Source organism: Typha angustifolia, chromosome 10, assembly GCF_048772165.1.
Source record: "Typha angustifolia cultivar Huaian chromosome 10, ASM4877216v1, whole genome shotgun sequence".
Taxonomy (NCBI): Eukaryota; Viridiplantae; Streptophyta; class Magnoliopsida; order Poales; family Typhaceae; genus Typha; species Typha angustifolia.
In genome coordinates, this window is record NC_133248.1 from 3,530,362 (window position 1) to 3,552,424 (window position 22,063).

At 35.9% G+C, this 22,063-nt stretch overlaps 1 protein-coding gene across 1 annotated transcript; it reads left to right on the plus strand.

Moving 5' to 3' along the window:
- The first annotated feature begins 3,651 nt into the window (after positions 1 to 3,651).
- LOC140768561 (uncharacterized) lies at positions 3,652 to 4,871 on the plus strand. The gene has a single exon (XM_073108883.1). It carries the CDS (start codon positions 3,733 to 3,735, stop codon positions 4,600 to 4,602), a length of 870 nt encoding a protein of 289 aa, XP_072964984.1. The 5' UTR covers positions 3,652 to 3,732; the 3' UTR covers positions 4,603 to 4,871.
- Positions 4,872 to 22,063: the final 17,192 nt, after the last annotated feature.

Genomic DNA, 22,063 nt, shown 5'->3' on the forward strand with positions numbered 1-22,063 from the left:
AAAACTACGAATTATGTCATAGTTAATTCACAAATTTCATAGTTAAATTATAAATTTTTAATTATATTTACTAACTTTCTTTGTCTTCTATTATTTTCACTAACATTAAATGTTTATCAATCTTTTTAGCTACTCATTGCACCAATGTTCTCTTTTTCTAAAATGTTGATTATATCATTTGATTATTGTAACTCTTTCAATTAAAAAAAAAAATCTCATGCACATTTAAAAAATTGTGTTAGATAAATAAAAGTGTTCATGTACATTGGAAACGTATTAGTGATTATGAAATATCTCCAAAAATTTAAATAGAGTAGTATCTCTTTTATTTCTTTTCATCCATCTTCCTTTTATGATTATCGTCCATAGTTCATTTACAAAATTCATAGTTAACAAACAAAGTTTTTAACTCTACTCTCTTTTTACTTGATATTTTATATCGCACTCTTTTACTATCATATTTTCCTTGTATGAGGTTTGTATATAATTATTTCCAATGAAGAACATAAAGAAGATTATTCTTTTAGCTCTTTCAATTGGGAAACAATCTAAATAAGGTTGATGCTATGAGTAGCTAAAAGAAATTAAAAGAGCTAAAAGAATTAAATGCTATAATCAACCTTTAGTAAAGAGATAATATTAGTGCTATGAGTAGCTAAAAGAAAATGGACAAATATATATCTTTTTTAGATAATTCTCTTTTCACTCTTGAACTATCACTCATTTTCAAAATTACTCTCTAAACTTTTTTTTGGTACATAATGATTCTCTAAACTATCAGAAATATCTCACTTGACCCCTTTTATTAGGGTTCCCTTACCTATTTCGATCCAAAAGATGTCACATGATAAATATATGATGATTTTACCCCTTATACATGTGCAAGTCACAAGAAAATTTTTGATGGACGATAATACCCCTTCTCATCCTCTCCCTCCATAGCTACGGTCACCTATTCTTATCTAGCTCACCGCCATAGCTTAACGCCGTCGTCACCTCCTCCACAGCCCACTACCAAAGCTATTGCCTTCATGGTGTTGACCATCGTCGCCTCCTCCGTAGCCCATCGTCGATCGGGAGCGATGTGCTCAAGCTCAAATCCATTGTGCTCATCTTCCATAGCTGTGAGATCACAAGCAAGATCCATATCCTCTTCGACTTCAACTCTGTTGAGGACCTTGTTGGAGTTGGATCTTGGATTAGCGCAGCTTCGATAGCTACGTCGCAGCCTTCGGTAACTGCGATTGATTAAGGTGAGATAGATCCGCTCACTGCTCTAAGACTCGATGGCCATCGGGGGTGAGGCCGTGAAGGCCAACATCCCCACCCTAGGGCCCCTCATCCTCCTCATCGAGCTCGACCTCATTTATCGCAAGCCCCCGCCTTCACCAGCCTCATTCGCCCCCAAGTTAGGGTCGGCCACCTTAGGTGTCTTGCATTATGTCTTGCTTCCTTGGGTTGTTGACGTAGCAATAGAAGCAGCAAGCCCTCCTCCTTCCTTGTCGCCATCAACCTCCATGTCCCACCTCCACCAACCTTGTCGACTCCCACATGAGTAGGCAGAGAAGGGAGGAAGGTTGAGCGACAGTGATAATGCACCCTTCATCCAAAAAACAACAAGAAGAAAAAGGCAAAGGATCTCCTCGTCACTTTCTCCTCATCTTCGCTATCAGTCGTTAGATCACCTCCTCTACCTCTACCGACCCTGAGACCACTGACAGTAGCTTCCCCATCGACCTCAGCCACGTCCTCTTTGAGTTCATGTATGACGAGGGTCACAGCACCGATGTCAACCTTATCCGCCATAGGGACCCCCTTCATCGACAAGCCATGGCCGGCCAAAGGCGATCGTGCGTCACGCCTTGCTCTTGTTGGCTGTCAACAGGATGGGATGTGCTTGGAGTGGAGAGGAATGTGTGTTTAGAAAGGGGATTAGTGCAGAGAGCAATGAAAAAATTTAAAATATTTAATATTAGTTAAACCACTTAATTATTCTATTATTGTAAGTGGAGGGATAATTTGATTAATTTATCAACTCTGTCAACGACATTAGGGGTTGAGATATTTCTGATAGTTCAGGGGGTTAACGTGTACCAAAAAAAGTTCAAAGGGTTATTATGAAAAGAAAATCATTCAGAAAAAGAGTATATATAACTTCTATATATAATAAAGTGTCCTACAGTATTTAATGAGATGACATAATAACAAATTTAGAAAGAAGAAATAGAAAGTACCTTAAGGAAACCAAAAATAGACTCGATCGGACTATGATCCGTGGAAGAGACCTAAAGGCAGACCAATTGTGTTTTTTTATGCAATTTTTCTAAGATATATCTCATGTATATATATATATATATTTTTGTTTATTTTCAGAACATGACTCATGTATATCTACTACTCATATCTTAGTCACACAATTAGAGAAGGATTAAATAATAAGGTTGCATTTAGATAGGGAACAAGTATAATTTTATTATAGTATGGTGAGTCAAATTAGTTTTGTATCCAAATAATAAATTTATTTCAAAAACTAATTTAATAATACCTCTCGCATCTCATTATACATCTAATATTTATATTTACTAACAACATCTACTTAGCAATGTACCTTTGAAAATAGATCACTTTAATCAATTATAATTCAATATTTCTCTCCACAGCATTTACTATAAGAGTATTTTATCATTTGCCAAAATATTTTCTATACTAATTATTTTTTATGTCACATCAACTATAATTATTACACTAGTTTACTTGTTTAGATCCAAGTACTATATTAGTCTAAATCAAGTTAACCTAGCTTAGTCAAGTTTAAAGAATAAAGTATAGCTAAACTTATTTAGGACTCATAACTATTAATTAAGAAGGATGACTTAAAACTTAAATATATATATAAGTACATATGCTATTTTCTATTTATTAATTAGTCCTCTTTATATACCAACTTATTCCAAGCATTTTATAGTGCACGTTTCAAAACAAAGTACGTAGTATTATATCTCAAGGCTAAACTAAGATTGTTTAATATATATATATATATATATATATATATATATATATGTATGTATGTACTTACATAAGAATAAAGTTGTATATCCAGATATTTTATAGAGATTGGGAAGCAAAACGAAACCATGCAACACAAAAATGGTTATCAAGGCCATTAAAACGGCGATCAGTGTCACGCTCACGAGGTGGTAAATTTGCAACCAAACGAAGTACGAAGGGCCAAGTCAAGTGGTCAACCCCAGATCTCTTTCTCTTACCGACATCGCCGCAAACCCCCTAACCGCGCCCCGTCCATAGACACGTGCGAGACACTGTGAATCAGAGCCATTGGTGCGCACGCCCGCACGCGCCAGACACGTGCGAGAGTTGCGACCCCACGAATTGTTAGCTGGATGCCGCGGCATATTCCGTCACGTGCTAAGCTCGTGGGGAACACTGCGGGCATATTCCCGTACGAAAAAAATGTTTTGAACTAGTTAATGGATAATCCTTCCCTAGATATGATATATATATTTATATACATAATTTTCTTATTTTACTTTTAACTGCTGAAGAATATTCTATTGTAAAATTCGCACGTATGATTTTAAATTAGAAGATTAAAGCTTTGGGTTCGTTTCTATCTATAAAAGGACGAAGATAGCAGGTGGTCCTTGATATCTCCAGAACTCTCTTCTATCCTATACGAATTCGCCAGAGCTGGGGGAAATTGCTTACCGGCAAATGGCGGTATTCGTCCGGGCGAAGCGGGTAACCGACCCTTTGGACGAGAAGGTCCGAGCCCGCCTCCGCGGAGAGATGGCCGGATACTCCAGTAGCGGCAGCGAGCACGAGGCCGCCACCTGCCTCTCCGGCCTCGTTCAAGCCTTCCTCGAGGCCGGCTCCGCCGGATCCGAGGATGAGAGATCCGACCGCGGGAGCGATCGCGACGAGGAAGGCGGTGCTGATCGGGCGGCATCGGCGGCGGCGGCGAGGGTGAGAGAGCTTCTCGATCCGCCGGCGGAGATGGATCCGTTCCGTATCCGGCTAGTCGCCGAGGTGACGGCGACGATGGAGGCTGAGGAGGGGATGAGGACGGCCGGATCGGCGTTCCGGAGGTCGGTGATGGCGAGGCTGAGGGCGATGGGGTACGACGCCGGTATCTGCAAGGCGAGATGGGAGACCTCCGGTGGGATCACTGCCGGGAGCTACGAGTACATCGACGTGATCTCGCCAGAGAAGGAAAGGATGAGGTACATCGTGGATTGGGATTTCGCGACGGGGATGGAGGTGGCGAGGGCGACGGAGGAGTACGGGAGGGTGGTTGCGGCGGTGCCGAAGGTGGTGGTGGCGAGGGATGAGGCGATCGGGAAGGCGGTGAGGCTAATGGCGGAGGCCGCGAGGAGATCGCTCCGGAGGAATGAGCTGCACGTACCGCCATGGCGGAAGAGCCGGTACATGCTCGCCAAGTGGCTCGGCTCCTACCGGAGGACGACTAATCCCATGGTCACCGGCTCCGGCGCCCCCGCAGTTGATGTTACGTGCCGCGCCGTTGGGTTCCATGTGGCGGCGGCGGATGGGTTTCGCGTCGCTCCATTCGCGAGAATTATGTAGAGAGAAGTGGATTTGACGACGACGGACAAATGGAGAATTTCTAGTCTAAATTTCTAAATATATTAATTATGAGTTTTTCTTTTGTTCATCTTCTAGAATAATTATAGTTGGGTTCGGTGAGAGGAAGGCATCCCCATACGCGGCGGATGCCAGCGACTAAGAGGAGCGGCGCTTGTTAGCGTGCTCAGTAGTGATATGATGAGCTGTAGTATTTTGTAATTTCGATGGCGTTTGTGGATAAGGATATATAAAATTAGTAGTCCCTTCGGTGGAATAGAATAGTTTGGACTTTGTATAACTAGGGTGGCCCGCGGTCGCTCTCATTGTCGATTCTTCCTAATAGTGATTAATTGTAACTTCGTATGGACTATGGCGGTGGTTCGACTACTGTTGGCTGCTGCGCTACTAACTCTTAGATAACACCATATATTTTAATGATTTTGTAATTATTCGACATAATGTTCCAATGTAAAATGATTAACATAGACGAATAGGTAGAGGATTAGAAGAATAAAACCACCGGTTAATATCTTCATGTTTGATTTGACATTTAAATTTTGGGAAAAATAATCGATATAAAATAAAAAGAGGATAATACCTTCCTCACATCCTTAGACTAATTTATTGGATATTGCTACATAGTTTTGTAGTTTTAGTCTCACACAACCAATTGCAAAGGCGCAAGATTGGTCAAGTTGTGAACCTTGATATCAAGCATTATATCTTTGAGTATTTTATCCATCTAAATTCTAAAATAATATTTCTAACATTCCGGTCTAAACAATCAACATTGCTAATAATCTCTTTTTAACCACACTTTGGTAATAATTAAAAGCTAGTTTTGCCTCTCCTTGCCATGTTCCATGAATGCTTGATTCACCAATATCTCATTAAGGGTGCTCCATTAAGAAAATTCCAATCTCACCACTGCTTCTAAACCACTACGCTCTCCTCCTCCAAGCAACATCCACCCACAAGTTAGTTAGCTATCCAATTTCATTGCTCCAATTGGTGCCTTCCCGGTCCCTTAAAAATTGTAGTAGTTGGATTACAATCATTTGCTACTTTCATCATAGCTTTTGCCAACTTGGTAATGAGATCAATATCTAGTTTGATGTTTTGGAATACCATTTTGTTTTTTGCCTTCCATCTTTGCCACATAGACAATAGGCTCTAGCTTCTTTGTTCTTATACTTATTCACACTATTTTTGGATTCACTCCTATAGGTATCTTGGATTGGTATCAATGCGCAATACTAGGGGGCTGACAAACGAAAGGTCCCTACAGAATTGGCACCCAAGTAGGAGGCATTTGATGGTTTCTTCATGTTCTAATCAAAGTGGGCAAATTGGATTGATTTCTGATACAAATTGATGCGATGTGTCTCTTTAGTTTAATCAATTAGTTGTTGGTTGAACACAAAATGGTGCATCCCTTCAAATTAAAACTATTAATCGGTTCTGACATGAAGGAATGTATCTATTCGTGACCAAATTTAACCTTCTGTTCGTATCATTTCATCGTGTATGTTTGCTGCTATAAATAGGCCATTAGTCTGTATTTGTTAATTATAAATTTATGTTCATTCCATTTACATTTTTAGTTTTTAGTTTGTATTCGAGATAGAGTACACCACAGTTTAAGTTCAATAAGGCATTCGAATAGCAGCTTCCTTTCAAATGCAAGATAGTAGTTGTATCCTAAGATATCGATGTTCATTATTACAGAAACAATCAACGGAGGGCGAATTGGTCTTAAGGATAATGTCTAACACTAAACTCAACTATACAGAATTTTATATTCTGTAATCTATAAGTTTATTTAATTAATTTATTTATTTTGGATCAAATTTCTTATGACTTTTGGAATTAGATTGTTATAGATTACAAAATTTTATATTCTATAATCTATAAGTACATTAGGATTCAGTTGATTGAGTTGAGTCAGTTAGACCTAGGCTAGCCTTGTTAGGCCGACCTAGTCGATTAGAGAGTCACTATATAATCTGTCATGAGTTGAGAACTTTCTTAGGATTTCCTCTTCTGCTTCCTATTCCATTAATAAAAGAGGTAAGAATAATGATACACAACACTTCAGAAAAATACACCCACTAGGGTAGTGAATATGATGATATCTAAATGTATGGATGTTGATATCTTTCTTACATAATAACGTAACATATTTACACTATCATGAAGGATATGACATCTACGTCTCAACAATACTTGACACGTCTTTAGTTATGTTAAAGGCAAAAAAAATTATATTCTTGTAATAAATAGTAAAGCCAACACCTAAGTTCCCAGTTTGTGAATCTCAGACAACTAGACATGTACATTATTGGTGGGACTTAGATAGATGGATATTATACTATTGATAAATAAAAGTTAAATATTTTGAGATATTAAAGTTAGAGATATGAAGGTAGGATGATGAAGACCTAACAATTAATGAGCATAAGGTGAGGGCATTTTTTCTAAGCCTAGTGACATCATGGTATGGATACCGAAGCATAATCCGGATGGTAGTTATGTTGATGGGTTTGTGACTAAGTTTCTTAGTTTGTAATGGTAGAGGATCAATTAGCTATTCATTGAATTATGGGCAGAGAATTATATAGCTATGACCTACCTTCTTTTGATATTTTTGGATGAAAATAGGTGATGGTAGGTGTGATGGGCATGTGAATGTTGAGAAAGTTAGTTTGTGTAGGAGTCTATCCGTACTAGTTAATATAAAAAATAAATATCTCTTTTTTCACTCCCCTAAACTATCACTCTTTTCTACAATGATCTTTCGTACTTACGTTTAGTATATAATGACTTCTTGAAATTTTTTTGGTACATAATAACTTCTTGAAGAAAGAGGTTTAGTGAGGTATTTTTGATAATTCAGAGGATCATTGTGAAAATAAGTGATAGATCAAGGAGTGAAAAGTGAATTATCCTTATAAAATTTGTGCATGTGTTATGTTGTAATGGTGATATGATATTTGTTTATTCATATATATATATATATATATATATATATATTGCTATTAGTTGCTACTTGTTGAGTATTGTAATTATTCACATGTGATATATCATATAGATTGACTACTATCTTGATGAGAGTATTTTTGGGGCAATTCTCTTAGTGAGATATAGACATATTTTATTGATTATCTTATAGTAATGTTGTAAAGGGGAATGCTTTTCCTCTTATTGTATTGTTTTGAGCAAATCTATGTGCTTTTGTCCTATTGATGAATATTTTGTGGCCTATAAACCTTTTTATTGTTTTGCTCTTATAATTTTATTTAGTGATGATTATATATTGCTAGTTCTTTCAGTCTCTATGTGAAGGTTTGGATCATTGTATAAAGTGGTCAACTAGAAAAATAAACCAAGTTCATGCATACAAGACTACCAATAAACTCACTTTTATATAACACATTCAAATACAAATGCCCATGACTGAAATACACCTCAACTTAGAAATAAGCACAATGAGGTGCACAAAAGTAAAGATCAGAATAAACTTAAAAGAAACCCCTAATCCAAAGGTAAGGATCACTTATAATTATTAGTCTAACTCTTTGACTGCTTCATATTGCTTTTTCCTAATTCAACTTTTCCTAACTTAGTAGTCATTTTCCTTTACTCCAAGTTTGATATTGACCTGTTTTGGCTTGTAGAGCTGCTGCAGCTTGACCACCGTATCAAAATGTAATTAAGCGTTATACTAATTTTTCGATCAACACCTAAACAAAATATTTTATGTAAAGAATATGCCTTCTTTCCTTTCCACGTTTTTCTGGACTGTTTATTTTATTAACTGAAATCGAAAACTAATCGGTCATCGACTTCCGCAGAATATTTCACCGCAAAATGCTCAACATAGTCATGGTTAATTTACTAAAATAACCTTCCAGAGGTAGAGGGAGGGAGTGGAATTCATCGACTACCGAGAGCGACGCCTTCAGTACGCGGCGCACACCAGCCGCGAAACGAGAGGCGTACGATAGGGCTCTCTGATCGTGACTTGACGAGTGTCGAAGCTACATTCCACTGTGACGTGGATGGCGTTTTGTGGATATGCAACGTAATGGATAAGCATGACGAAGGACTAGTGGTCACTATTTACTTTCAATTATTTTCTAATATTTATAAGAAAAAATCCTACATTATTTATTATTATTATTATTATTAACTTACGACTCCAGATAAGAGCATTTCTAACCGAAAACTCAGTGTACTGCAGTGCATCTAGACTAGTTTAAAATTTTTTTTATTAATTTAATAATATAATATTTCAACAAAATTATTTAATTAAATATTAGTAATATTAATTTATTTTTAATTAAAAATATATGGTTGGAAAGGATCACATTGAGATCTTTAAAACAATATTAATATTAAATTGTTTCAAAATTGATTTAAATTATAATTTTTTTAATTGCATAATTGTGATTTTTATTAAGATATCAAAGAAATACTATAATAAATAAGAAAAATAGTAGAAATAATAATTATAAATTATATTACATAACAATAATTATAAATTATATTATACCCATATTTGCATCTTGGGTATCCACGTAATGATTCGGCATGCATATTTTGGGCTATCGGATTACAACAATAATGTTAATGTACTATAATTTTATAATCTTTTAATTTATTTCGTAGCTAGCCTAAGGCATTGCTCCTCATGCTTATTAAGCTATTTTAGAAAAAAGATATAATACTAATCACTACTTGAGTGATGAGATATACTTGTAATGATTCACTCGTATACAATATATCCTAACCTTAGGGTTGAAAGATGTAGTATTTTGCTTCAAAGCAAGAAGGGTATAAGAAAGATGGGGAGCGACTATTGAAAAAGAATCAAAATTTATATATATTTAAAATAATTAAATATTACATTTATTTTAAGGTTTTGATGAGACGTTTCCAACAATAGTATTTAATTAAGAATCAATTAGCAAAACTATATATATATACTAAGTTTAAATAATTCGTGTATAAAAAAATACAAAGAATTTAAAAAGATGTATACATTTGGAGAGATTTTTAGATTTAAAAAGTGCAATATTGTTTGAGAGCCAAGTTCCAAAATTAACCTTAAAGTCGAGCTAAAACCTTACTAAAATACATTAGGCTCTAAATTTAAAGTTTGATAGCACGACTGGAGATGCTCAATGTAATCCGGTCCAAACAACACTACAACAATATAATTGTATACTTTAGTAGACAATTTTGTCAAAGATATGTTTAAGTATTTTATTTTAGTTTATTTGTGAAAGAAAAAAAGATACTCTCAATTATACACACGAGGGTTTTAACTTTTGTTGCAAAATCTAGAGAACAGTCGAGAATGATAATTTTCTCGATTGATGTAGTAAGGTGTGAATAATTATAAAAATAGATCGTATATCTAGGTCCAACTCTTCTTCCGCTTCAATTTCGACTTTGCTTTATTTTTCCTAGATATCTCAAAATAAGAGTTAGAAAATTTTAGACGCAAAATAAAAGCAATATATGTCTCGTTTTTAGATTTGAACTCCTCTTCTTTAAATTTGTCTGAATCATCTCATCTGGCCTTCATAATCTTAATCTTGATTTTTAAATTATGGTAATCCTTGACAAAGTGTTTATCATTTGGCACTCAAAATATTGACCCTCTTCCCGTGAAGGTTTGCCGCTTGGTGCCTTTGACAACTGGGATAGTAGAGGGATCAAGAGAAGGCTTTCTATTTTCCAAGCAATTTTGTTATTTCTTAAGTAGTGTTGGTGTTCTTAAAAAGATTCATAAATTCCTTAGCAAAGCCATAAAGTCTGAATCAAATTCATCATTTTAATCGACACACTCATTCATTTTGATGGATGAAGGAGCAATGCCTTTTAGTTTATGATGTGATTCAAATTTGATCGAGTCACCTCATGGGGGAGACATTGGTTCCGAGTCAAACATACATAAATATCTAAATTTAGTTGTTGCTAGTTTTGGAGGACATACAATTTCTGGCTCGGGTGGTCAAATGCCTAGCCAACGGCTGACAACTACATGATGTTGTTGAGACATTCTAATGCCCAGCTAACAGTGTTTGAATGCTTGTCAGCTTCGAGCAACTTTCGTTGAGGTGTTCGAATGTCTAAATCCAATGGATTTGAACACCTGAACTAGATTGCAACCTTTGTCAAGGGATTCAAACATCCAACCAATGGTGTTTGAGCGCCCATCAGCTGAGAAGTAGTCTTTATCGAGGCATTCTAACGCCCGAACCCAAGAGTAACCTTTGTTTGTGCGTTCGAATACCAGGCCAATAACGTTCAAACGCTCGAACCTGAGAGGAACATTCATCGAGTTGTTCCAACGCCCAACCAACGATATTCGAACACTCAAATGCCGATTTTAGATTAGGGTTAATTTAATTATTATTTGAGGTATAGGGATTAATTAATTTTCAGTCATTAGATTTAGCCTCCAAATAAATATGTGTAGAGTAACCAAATTTAGGATATTGAAGAATATTGATCATTTTTTACTTTCTCCTTTCTCTTATGTCCTCGTCTCTCGTTTCCTTTCCTCTTGTTTTCTCAAGTCCGGATAGTCATTTATCAAGGTCGTTGCCCTCATCCCTCCTTCAATTTCTGCTCCCTTAGACTCGTAGGATTGGCCTCCTCCTCCCTCCTCTTCCTATCTAAATTATAGATCTACCCACTCCATTAGCACCATTAACCCCTCCATCACCTCTTTCTAGATCTCATCATCCCTATTGCTGCCACCAACATCCGCACCATCACATCACAACAAATACACTCTTAAGGCATGCTCATATCAATTAGTATCAGAATCACAAATTTTCGGACCATAACCATCACTAGATCCATGGTAGCAAGGCACCCTGAGGAGACGTCCACAATAGTAGACCACAGCCATGAAACTGAGAAGAGAGTGGTCACCGTCGGCTTCACCATTGAGAAGGCACGAGCCTTAACCAACTATACAAAAGCCGGGGAGATGACGACTCTCCTAACCATGATGCATGACACCATGATGGGCATTCATAGCAACCTCGAGAACTCAATCATCAAATTCAAATAGGAGATCACCATCGATCATGGGCATCAACCCTAGATCCACCGTTAGATTGGGTCGAAACCATGGTGTAGCCATGGTTGATCGATCTAAACGATGGTTCTCCATGATCCTGTCCTTTGGAAGTTAAAATAGAGAGAATAGTTCCTAGATCCTTGTCGAGAGAGCTCAATCTTACCCACACCAGCCCTAAGATAGGCTGCCACGGCACCTGCGCCCACCGGAGTTAGGGCGTCTGTGGCGCATCGCTTTGAGGAGAAGGATCCATGGGTAGAGTTTGAAGAACTAGCATTTGGATGACCTCAATTTACAAATGTTGATGATGACTTAGAGGGCGTCGAGCATACCCTCAAGGTGGAATTGTGCAATTGAATTTTTGAAGTTCAGTAGAGAGATCTACTTGATTGGATCTACCACACTAAATAGTTTTTCCAATATTAGCACATACTAAAGATTTAGAAGGTCCTCTTGGCCTCTTTCACTTAGAAGAGACTACCATACGGTGTACCAAGCAACGTAGCGAGCTCGTCAATTTTAGCCATGGAATGAGTTTGTGGAAGCATTATGTGAAACACCCCTACTAGGCATGGACACATGCACGCCCACACACCCACTTGACACGCATGACGTATGTGACCTGATGAGTGAGGTTCGTCATGCATAGATATACCCTTGTGCTCTTAAATCCATCACAAAATAAATCATGACATCGTTAAGTTAAACCTATTAACATATCCATATTTAGATCTATAATAACCATACTAGATAGCTATATAAACTAGTAGGTCATACTCTGGTAGGGTCTACACAGGACATGACAAACTATCAAGATACAACTAAAATCACATATACATGAGTACAATATAATTGAATATGTATTATACAATTCATCATTTGATACAATGGAGTACAAATATCTAATAACAATATGACTCAATATCTAAACAAACTATTTTTTATATCATCTCACATCTATAGCTCACCTCATATTTATTCTAAAATATCTTCTTAAGATATCTCAAGTCCCTATCACGTACCATATATCTAAAGGGGTTAGAAAAAATAAATAAAGAGAGTCATAAGCTAAAGGCTCAGTGAATAGATATTACCCCGAATCAGTGATGCTTAAAAAAGAGTAAATTATGTACGTACTAGATAATATGAATATGAAGGGAACATCATATCATGAATGAGTATATAAATGTATTCTCAATAATAAATAAACGTATAATAGATATCATATCATAATTAATCTCCATGTTATACCATTATCATAATAACTCTTTCAAATATACTATATATGATGCATGCCGACCATGCTCATACTATAATATCAAATACAATCATATATGATACATAATGCTCACTCGATAATCAGATATATTGGATAATAATAAAATCATATGCATTTCTCAATATCTTAATCATTAATGTCATCTCTGAATATTATTATCATACTAGACCACCGTGCACGGTTAACACCTGGTATCCAATCTTATCATCATATCCAAAGGTTCAAAGTATACCATACCATCCACAAAGTGTATCTCAAACATAATCATACCCTGCCATCTACTAAGAGTATCAATATGCATCTAGATTAGGCACCCTTCTAGCTGATAGAAACTACTTGAGGATAACTCGTCACATATGCCCTAGCGAACGACACGTGTCTAAATGTCTGCTAGGCACACAGACTGACGACCTTAGATGTAAGGTAATAAGATCGCGACTATATCGAGCGATCAATCATTCACCAAGTGCATCTTAACCCTCGCGCCCACTCGGGTATCCTCACGCTTTCTATCAACTATCTTATCAATCAGATTTTATACTTTCTTTTTAAGTGACAGATCATATGCATTTTATACGGTATTTATTATAATAAGTTATGTATATTAAGAATTTAGGTGAAAAATGAGTCAAAGAAGATATAATGCGATGCAATATCGAATCGTTAATACATCTATCATACGCATACTCATGCTAGTCTATCACATGCATACTCATGCTAAAGATCATCTTGACATAAAGTCATAATAGTGTAGTCATTTCTAATCATCTTTATATATCAATAGCATACTCATATCCAAAATTAATCTACTCAAATAAATGATAAAATATGCTCGATTAAAATCATTTCTAGATAAGATCATATAATCATGCTAGAAGCTAAAATATGCATATACATAATTATATAATATATCATAATTTGAGAAAGGCATCTAGGGGATAAGACTATTCACAGTCTAATCAAAAGACACAAACCACGCCTTCTTCACGTCCGTCAATCAAGCATCAACTCATTACTAGCAGATTCAATGGGGTCTCAAATAAGGGGTTCGGGATCTGAAAATGTTTAGGTAATATAAAGTTAGTCGTTTATCTCATTATAATCCATTCAAGTAAAATATGATAGTTTACTAGGTTTAAAATTAATTAGATTCATAAGATAAGTTTAATTGTGATAATATTAATATGCTATTACCATAATTTATATTTATTTAATAAGAATCCTAGTTTGCTAATTAAAGAGTAAGTAATAGATATATATAGTAATTTATCTCTTTCTTTGTATATAACTATGACCATATTTTGTGATATGTACTCTTATTTAATTACAAATATAATCTTACTAATAATTATTTTGTGATATGTACTCTTATTTAATTAATCATTTACTATATGAAAAATAGTCATCATCCAATTATATAAAAATAATATGTAAACCTAATATTTCCTAAAAATAGTAGACAATAATAAGATGCTAAAAATAATTATATAAGATTTTTATCAATATAACTATGCATTAATCTAATAAACAATGGCTAAACCATAGATAAATTTATATGAAGGTATTTATAATTATAATTAATAAATTATTATGCTAAAAATACTTAACTAATAATTATACTACTAAGTGTAATTATCAAAATAATTAATTATCTAAATAAACTAATTTACGTTAAATTAGAAAATAAATTATATAATTATCCGGAAAGAAAAAATTAATCCTCTTTGCTATAGCGCTGGGTCGAGCCCAGCACTATTGTAGAAAGAGGAGGAGAAATTGAGGAAGGAGGAGAAAGGAAGAAAAAGAAAGAAAGAAAGAAAGAAGAAGAAGAAGAGAAGGAGAAGTGATGGGATCGGGCTAGCAGGGAGGAGGCTGGTCGATGCTCGCCAGCCAGCGATCGGCCTCTCACTAGCGGCTTGGGTCTGCTGAACCTAAGACCACGACAGAGAAAGTTGAGAGAGGAAGAGAGAGAGAGAGAGAGAGAGAGAGGAGAGAAGCAAGGAGAAGGGCTCACCTCGATGACCACGACGGCGGTAGGCTGGCGTCGGCAAGTGGGGGGAAAAGAAAGAGATAGAGAGGGTAAGTGAGAGAGAGAGAGAGAGATCGAAAGAGAGTGAGAGAGAGGAAGATGAAGAGAGAGAAGCGATGAGGGAGTGCAGCGGCAACTATGGCCGACCATGTCGTGCCATGCAATAATTCTTTTTTTTATTTTACTCGTTGTTATACTATGTGTGAAGTTTGAATCATTTGATTACGAAGACTTCCAAGCCGTCCTCACCAAGTTAACTTAGAAGACCATAATGAGGGCTTATCAAGAAGGGTTTGAAGGCATTAGCAGCTAAATCGGGGGCTGGTCGAAGTCGACTTTGAAAAGCACATTTATCATCAAGACATACAAGTTGAAGTTAAGGTCGCCCAGCCATCGACGCTTCTCAAGGCCTTCTCCACTACATAAGTGATGGAGGAAAAGTTTTAGGAGCTACAAATGTTGATAAAGAACAACTATGCCGTACCAGACATGAGGTCTCAATCTTGGCCATTGGCAGTGATTTCAGTATGTCAAGCGCTATCGAGTATCAATTTCAGCTAAGACTAGCAGAAGATCCTATTGAACAAAGGGGATCTCAACTACCTAATGCACTCAGCAACATCAACAATTGAAGTCTCACCCCTAACCAAGTGGATGAGTGACATTCCAATGGGTTATGCTTCTATTGCGAAGAGAAGTACGTGCTGGACATAAGTGCATGAAGATTTTAGTAGTGATCATGTTACTAGAAGTGGTGGACAAAGAAGAAGATGGCCAGCGAAAGATGGGATTTAACACCAAATCAATGACACTTTGCATTTGATAGTGGGGATGTCTAAGCCACCTTAGACTGTGATTGTAATACCTGCCACCAAACACGTGCCCCTCACGTAGATAGAACCTATGTGATTATCGTGATCTGCTTGTCGATGTTTCAACACAATATACAAACGATAAGCTCACATTTTTATAAATAAAATAGATAAAGAAGCCCACAACACCAAGGCCACAACAAGCCCAAAATGTATATCCATAAAATATAAGTCAAAGTTCACGCAGGAGCTACAAGCTATCTAGTTTAATTTACATGAATTGAATAAAAATAAGAATTAGAAGACTAAAAGTCAGTCTTCGCCAGATCCTCTATGGGCTCGAGGTCATTTACTAATCTGAAAATGATTCCACCAGTGGTGGTGAGCGTAAAGCCCAATAAGTATTTACTTCTATAGTCTATAAGTAGTGTAAACAAGGATGCAATAATAGGTAAATATGAATATTGACATCATAATAAAATAAAATGGATCATATATTCCTTGTTCTCCCCTCTACTTCAGCCTTTTCTTTTTCCATCAAAGACTCCACATATTTTTTAGCTCTATTCCACTTAAGGGCTTCCAAAATTTTCAACTTTTCCTCTTATTCCTCCATTGAATTTTCACATACTCATTATGCTTATCTAATACGCACATGCATCAGCAAACAGTAACATACCATGTGGTAATCTGGGCTAACATGTCCTCAATCTCAAACTCACACTAACCTCCATTCATAGGCTATGATAGTACTACACCACATAATATACATCATCTTAGAGTACTAAGTCTATAACTTAGGCTTATGCAGAGCTACACCTATAAAGTACATCAAATACTCACACCCGACCACACACATACACCAAAGGGAGGGTAGACCCTAATGGTAGAATCACCAGCCCATCACCCAGCGAATAGCATGACTGATTGTCCGCCACTACAGACTAATGACTTCAGTTGTAAGTCTCTCACATAGGTCAATATGACACATTGATACTACCATCTGAGCCCTTGGCTCTACATTATCATTATCACCGTGTGAAAATCATGAGCTGTTACTCACGAACGCCCTCACCCTATATCATTGGGTACCGCTATATCCTATCGTTCTCTCTCTATCTTAAATACCCTAAAGGGTATGACTCTCATTAATCGATAGTAAATCACCCATCGTTTAGCGAAATGGCTACCGGATTAACTATGATCAATAGACTTAGACCTTAGGCGTGAGCCCTAATATATATAAGTAAAATAGTATCCCTTACCCCTAACCCTAGATGGGAAGATATCGGGTATTATCGAGACGTAATAGTCACCCCCTTTATGGTCATACACGTGTGCAAGTGGCATAATCTTATACATTACAATAAGCATAATAGAACACATATCATTATCATATTTTGTGTGCTAACGCACATGTTCATGTGCAGCAAATATATGTAGAAATTACAATATGTGAAATCTTACCGAATAGCAAAATAAGATTAATATGCATGATGTGCAATAATAACAGTAAGAAACACATATACACATACATGCTATGAATGTAGTGATGTCATAATGTAAGTTATTTCATTCTCTACACTGCTCCTAGATTATAAAAGTTCACTTGCCTAAATTGCTTTCCTAATGCTAGCTACCGCTATGCTACAGAATTATCCTCATAAGGTATGAAATCCACCTCAATAAGGAAAATAATAAAAAGCATCAGAAGAAATACCTCCCACTGATTAATTAAATAACTTTACTGACGTTCACTAAAGGCTTAGGTAGGTCCATTTACGAATTCCTATATTTATTAACTAGGTTGAGCTAGTATAGCTATACTAGCGCCTAACACATAATTAAAAGTAATTTAAATTAATTTACCTTGAATTTTCGTTCTATGATTATTATCACTTAGGTAAAGCACATGGGCAACATTGAGTTAATCCTCTTTATTAAATAAGACAAACTGCTTAGCATAATTTTCCTACAGTAATCTATTTTAATTCTCCGACAAGGGCAATTAACCATGCTAAACACTACCTAGAACTAAATCCCTATTTAGAGCAATTATTAAAATTAACCAAACAACTCGTTATCGATAATTAATATTAAGGCTCAAGTTGACAAGAATAAAAGAATAAGTTGTCAAGCATAATTAAAATGATTATGATGCAACTAATCAGCTTGGCCAGCTAAAGGCTAAGCACAAACCCACTAAAATCGGGCTCGAAGCCCCAAGGAAACTATGCTTAAAGGCCTCATGGGCTAGGCTACAACGCAACCCACCAACAAACCTAGGCTGGGCTGCTTGTAGCCCAACCACACCCCAAACTTGGGTTTGAATACACCCAGCTTAGCCCGACATACAAGTTGGGCCGCACCCAGCCTAGCCCGACCTGACACATGGGCTGGGCGGCACCGAGCCCGACCCGACAATCGGGCTGGGCTACACCCAACCCAGCCCGACTCGACAGAGGGGCTGGGCTGCACCAAGCTTGACCCAGCAATTAGGTTGGGCCGCACTCAACTCGAGCCGGCACTCGGGCTAGCTACACAAAGCTCGAGTCCGAGACACCTCGTCCTTCCCCACCCATACCGAAAAGAGGAAGGAAGGGTGGCTGTCAATGACCACCGCCTTTAAGCTCAGTGCATGTGCTCGGCATGTGTGCACAATTTTTTATTTTATTTTTTTGGATGTTACAATGATGGACATGTGGTGTCATAGCCTCTAGCAACTTCACCTAATAGAATGATGTGACTTAGATCTAATTGGTTTGAACCCTGTTATGAACCACTGGTTGAGTGAGTCTAATCTCATTAGGCTGAGGCGACGAAAGAGGGTCAAGGGCGTGAATATTCAGCCTTGGCTAGTTATTTAGTTAATTTTATTATTTAATTGCTTAGTAGTTAATTGCAATTTAGTTCCTTGGTTAGGTTAATTGGCTCAAGCTCTGTAAGGGCTGAAGGAGTCAAGTAGGTAGCCATCAGACATGTATGTGTGTGCACATAATGGTAATTGGTTAGGAATTTGGTTCAAGTGGGTATGACCCAAGCTAACCTAGCTAGGTCAACTTAATCGATGAGGGAGCTACTATATAATCTATGGTGTGCTCATAATGAGAATTTTTGAATGAATTGGTTCCTTGCCCTAACCTTATATCATCGAGCTCCACCCCAATCGTGGCCATTGCTATTGCCACCCTACCTTTATCGTTTGACCGCCCCTTTTAGACCCTAAGAGACATCTCCCCTCCTTCTGTCTAGCTTATACACTATCCCAACCCATTTTAGCCATTTTTCCATCATCAATAACCCTAACCCTAGCCATATATCCATTTCCCATCAACCACGTCCATCCTGTATCCCCCTCATATTTAGTCACTTTATCAGCCATAACTATCGATCTAGCTAGCCAAACAACTAGATCTTGAGTGCATTAGATTCCTTATTTGTAGAACAATATATTCAAATCTAATGTTGTTCTAATGTGTAGATCATCTAGCATTGCCTTGGCAAGTTTTGTCTTTAGTTCTATCTAGAATTGCTACTTGGATTGGGTTACAACTCCTCAAAGATAGGGTGCGAATTATAAAATAGATACAATATAGGGTGTGATTTGTAAAAATCCTTATGTTTTTTTTTTTTTGCCGACTCTTTGTCATTGTAGCATGTTAGACTAGGTCATATGAATTTTGATACAGTTAATAAATGGTTAAATTGGATTTATTTCTTTCAAATTTATAAAATGTTAGAAGTAAATGTAAAACTCGTGTTAAAACCAAGTCGACTAGAAAACCATTTTCTAGGGTAAATAGAGTTTCTACAACTCTACTTCAATTGATATACTTTGATGTTTTTGACTTGAATCATAAACTCAAAAGATGTGGTAAAAGCTATTTTATTACCTTCATTAATGACTTTTCTAAGTTTGCATATGTCTATTTATTAAGGACAAAAGATGAAGCACTTAATAAGTTTAAATTATACAAAATTAAAGTTGAGAATCTCCTTGGTGGTAAAATAAAAATGCTTAAAAGTGATATGGGAAGCGAATATTTTAACAATGATTTTGATGCATTTTATGAAAATAATGGTATAATACATCAAAGAATTACTCTATATACACCATAATAGAATGGTATGACTGAAAAGAAAAAATAGAACTCTAATGGATATGGTCAATGACATGCTTGATCATTTGAGTCTTCCAAACAATCTTCGGGGTGAAGTAAGCCTAACAGCTGCACATATTTTTAACAAAATACCTTCTAAAAAAAAAATGTCTCCTTATGAATTATGATTTAATAAAAAACCTAACTAGGGATATTTAAAATTGTAGAAGTGTCTAGCTTATGTTAGTTTGCCAAATCTTAAAAGATCCAAGTTGGAGCTGAGAACCACTACATGTGCTTTCATTGATTATGCTTCTAATAGCAAAATATATGTTTTCTAGAGATAAATACAAATGCTGTGATTGAATCTAGAGATGCTAACTTCTTTGAGGATAAAACTTTTAAGAATCTAAATATCTAGAAACTGATTTTAACAATCAAGGGAAATCTCTAGATTATGATTCTTTTGAAAATTCTTTGAAAATGTAGAAATTAGAAAATAAAAAATAATTAGAAAAGAAATAAATTTTGGTCCTGATTTTGTGACGTATCTTGCAAAAGACGCTTCGAATTCTATTTTGAATGAATTTTGTCTTTATCTTAATAGAGAGTGATTTTTCTAGCTTTGATGAAATAATGAAATCAAAAGATGCCATTTTCTAGAAGGAAGCTATAAATGATGAAATGAAGTCCATTTTGTCTAATAATACTTGGACATTGGTAGACTTACCTTTGGGATCTAAACTTATTAGATGTAATTGAATATTTAAGCAAAAGGTTAAATCTGATGGATTCATTAATAAGTACAAAAGCTAGATTGGTGGCCAAAGGGTTCAAACAACCTAAGGGTATTGATTATTTTGATACCTATGCCTCTGTGGCTAAGATATCTTCAATTAGAATCTTAACTTTGTTAGCATCAATATATAATTTCAAAATCTATCAATGGATGTGAAAATAACAAAAGTTTATAAGATCAACCAGAAGGTTTCATTTTGCAACATAAAAAAAATAAAGTATGCAAATTGATTAGATAATTATATCTTCTAAAATAAGCCCCTAAGTAATATCATGCGAGATTTGACAATGTGTACTAGTCAAATGTGGTGGACAAATGCATCTGTTATAAGATGATAAAATGAAATTTGTAATTATATGCTTATATGTGCATTAATATATTTAAAAAGTTCTTATCATCTCACTTTAATATGAAAGATTTGATATTGCACATACTATTCTTGGTGTGAAAATACACAAAGATGGGAACTCTTTTGTATTATCACAAAGTTATTATATAGAGAAAATTCTTAAGAAATTTTCTCATTTGTTTAATAAAATTTCAAAAGTTCTTATAAGCTTGAAGCTTGATATTGATAAAAACTGATATGTATCATGACTTGAGTACTCAAGGGTTATTGAAAGTTCGATGTATTCAATGCATACATATGTCAAGCTTATGTCGTTGGCAAATTGAGTAGATACACTAGTTATTCTAATTTTGAATATTTGAAAGCAATATCTATTGTATTAGGATATTTGAAAGGTATAGTGATGCAAACTAGAACTGTGTAAATGATGATTCTAAATTATAAGTGGATGGATTTTCACTTTTGGAGGTGCTAGGATCAAGGAACAGACTTGTATTAACTCATTCTACCATAGAGTTTGAGAGAATAGGTTTGTTGCACTTTCAATGGACGAGATCTATTTTGATTATAACAAAGATACTTTCTTATTCATTCGAACGAAGCAAATTTTTATAGCAATAGGCAAAGAGGCTGAGTGGTTAAGAGATATTTTAATTGATTTGTCAAGTCATTTTATCATAAGAATATAGCAAATTATATAATCGAAAGTCAAGACATATACATCTTAGACATAATTTTGTGAGATAGCTAGTAGAAAATGAAGTAATCACTGTGGATTATTTTTGATCCTGCACAAATTTAGTGGATCCTTTGACTAAAGGCCTTAACAAGGATCTAATTAGAAAGATATCTTATGAGATGGGTTAAGGCTAAATGAATAATATCATCAAAGGTGATGGCAACCTACATAAACCATAAATTTCCATGCTCTAGGTTTAAAGGGAAAAACAAATATAGAGGGCGGTAATGTAGCACACTACCTAGACCTACT

Excerpts from the sequence above, each read along its gene's own strand:
- LOC140768561 (XM_073108883.1), top strand. The coding sequence starts at position 3,733 with ATGGCGGTATTCGTCCGGGCGAAGCGGGTAACCGACCCTTTGGACGAG.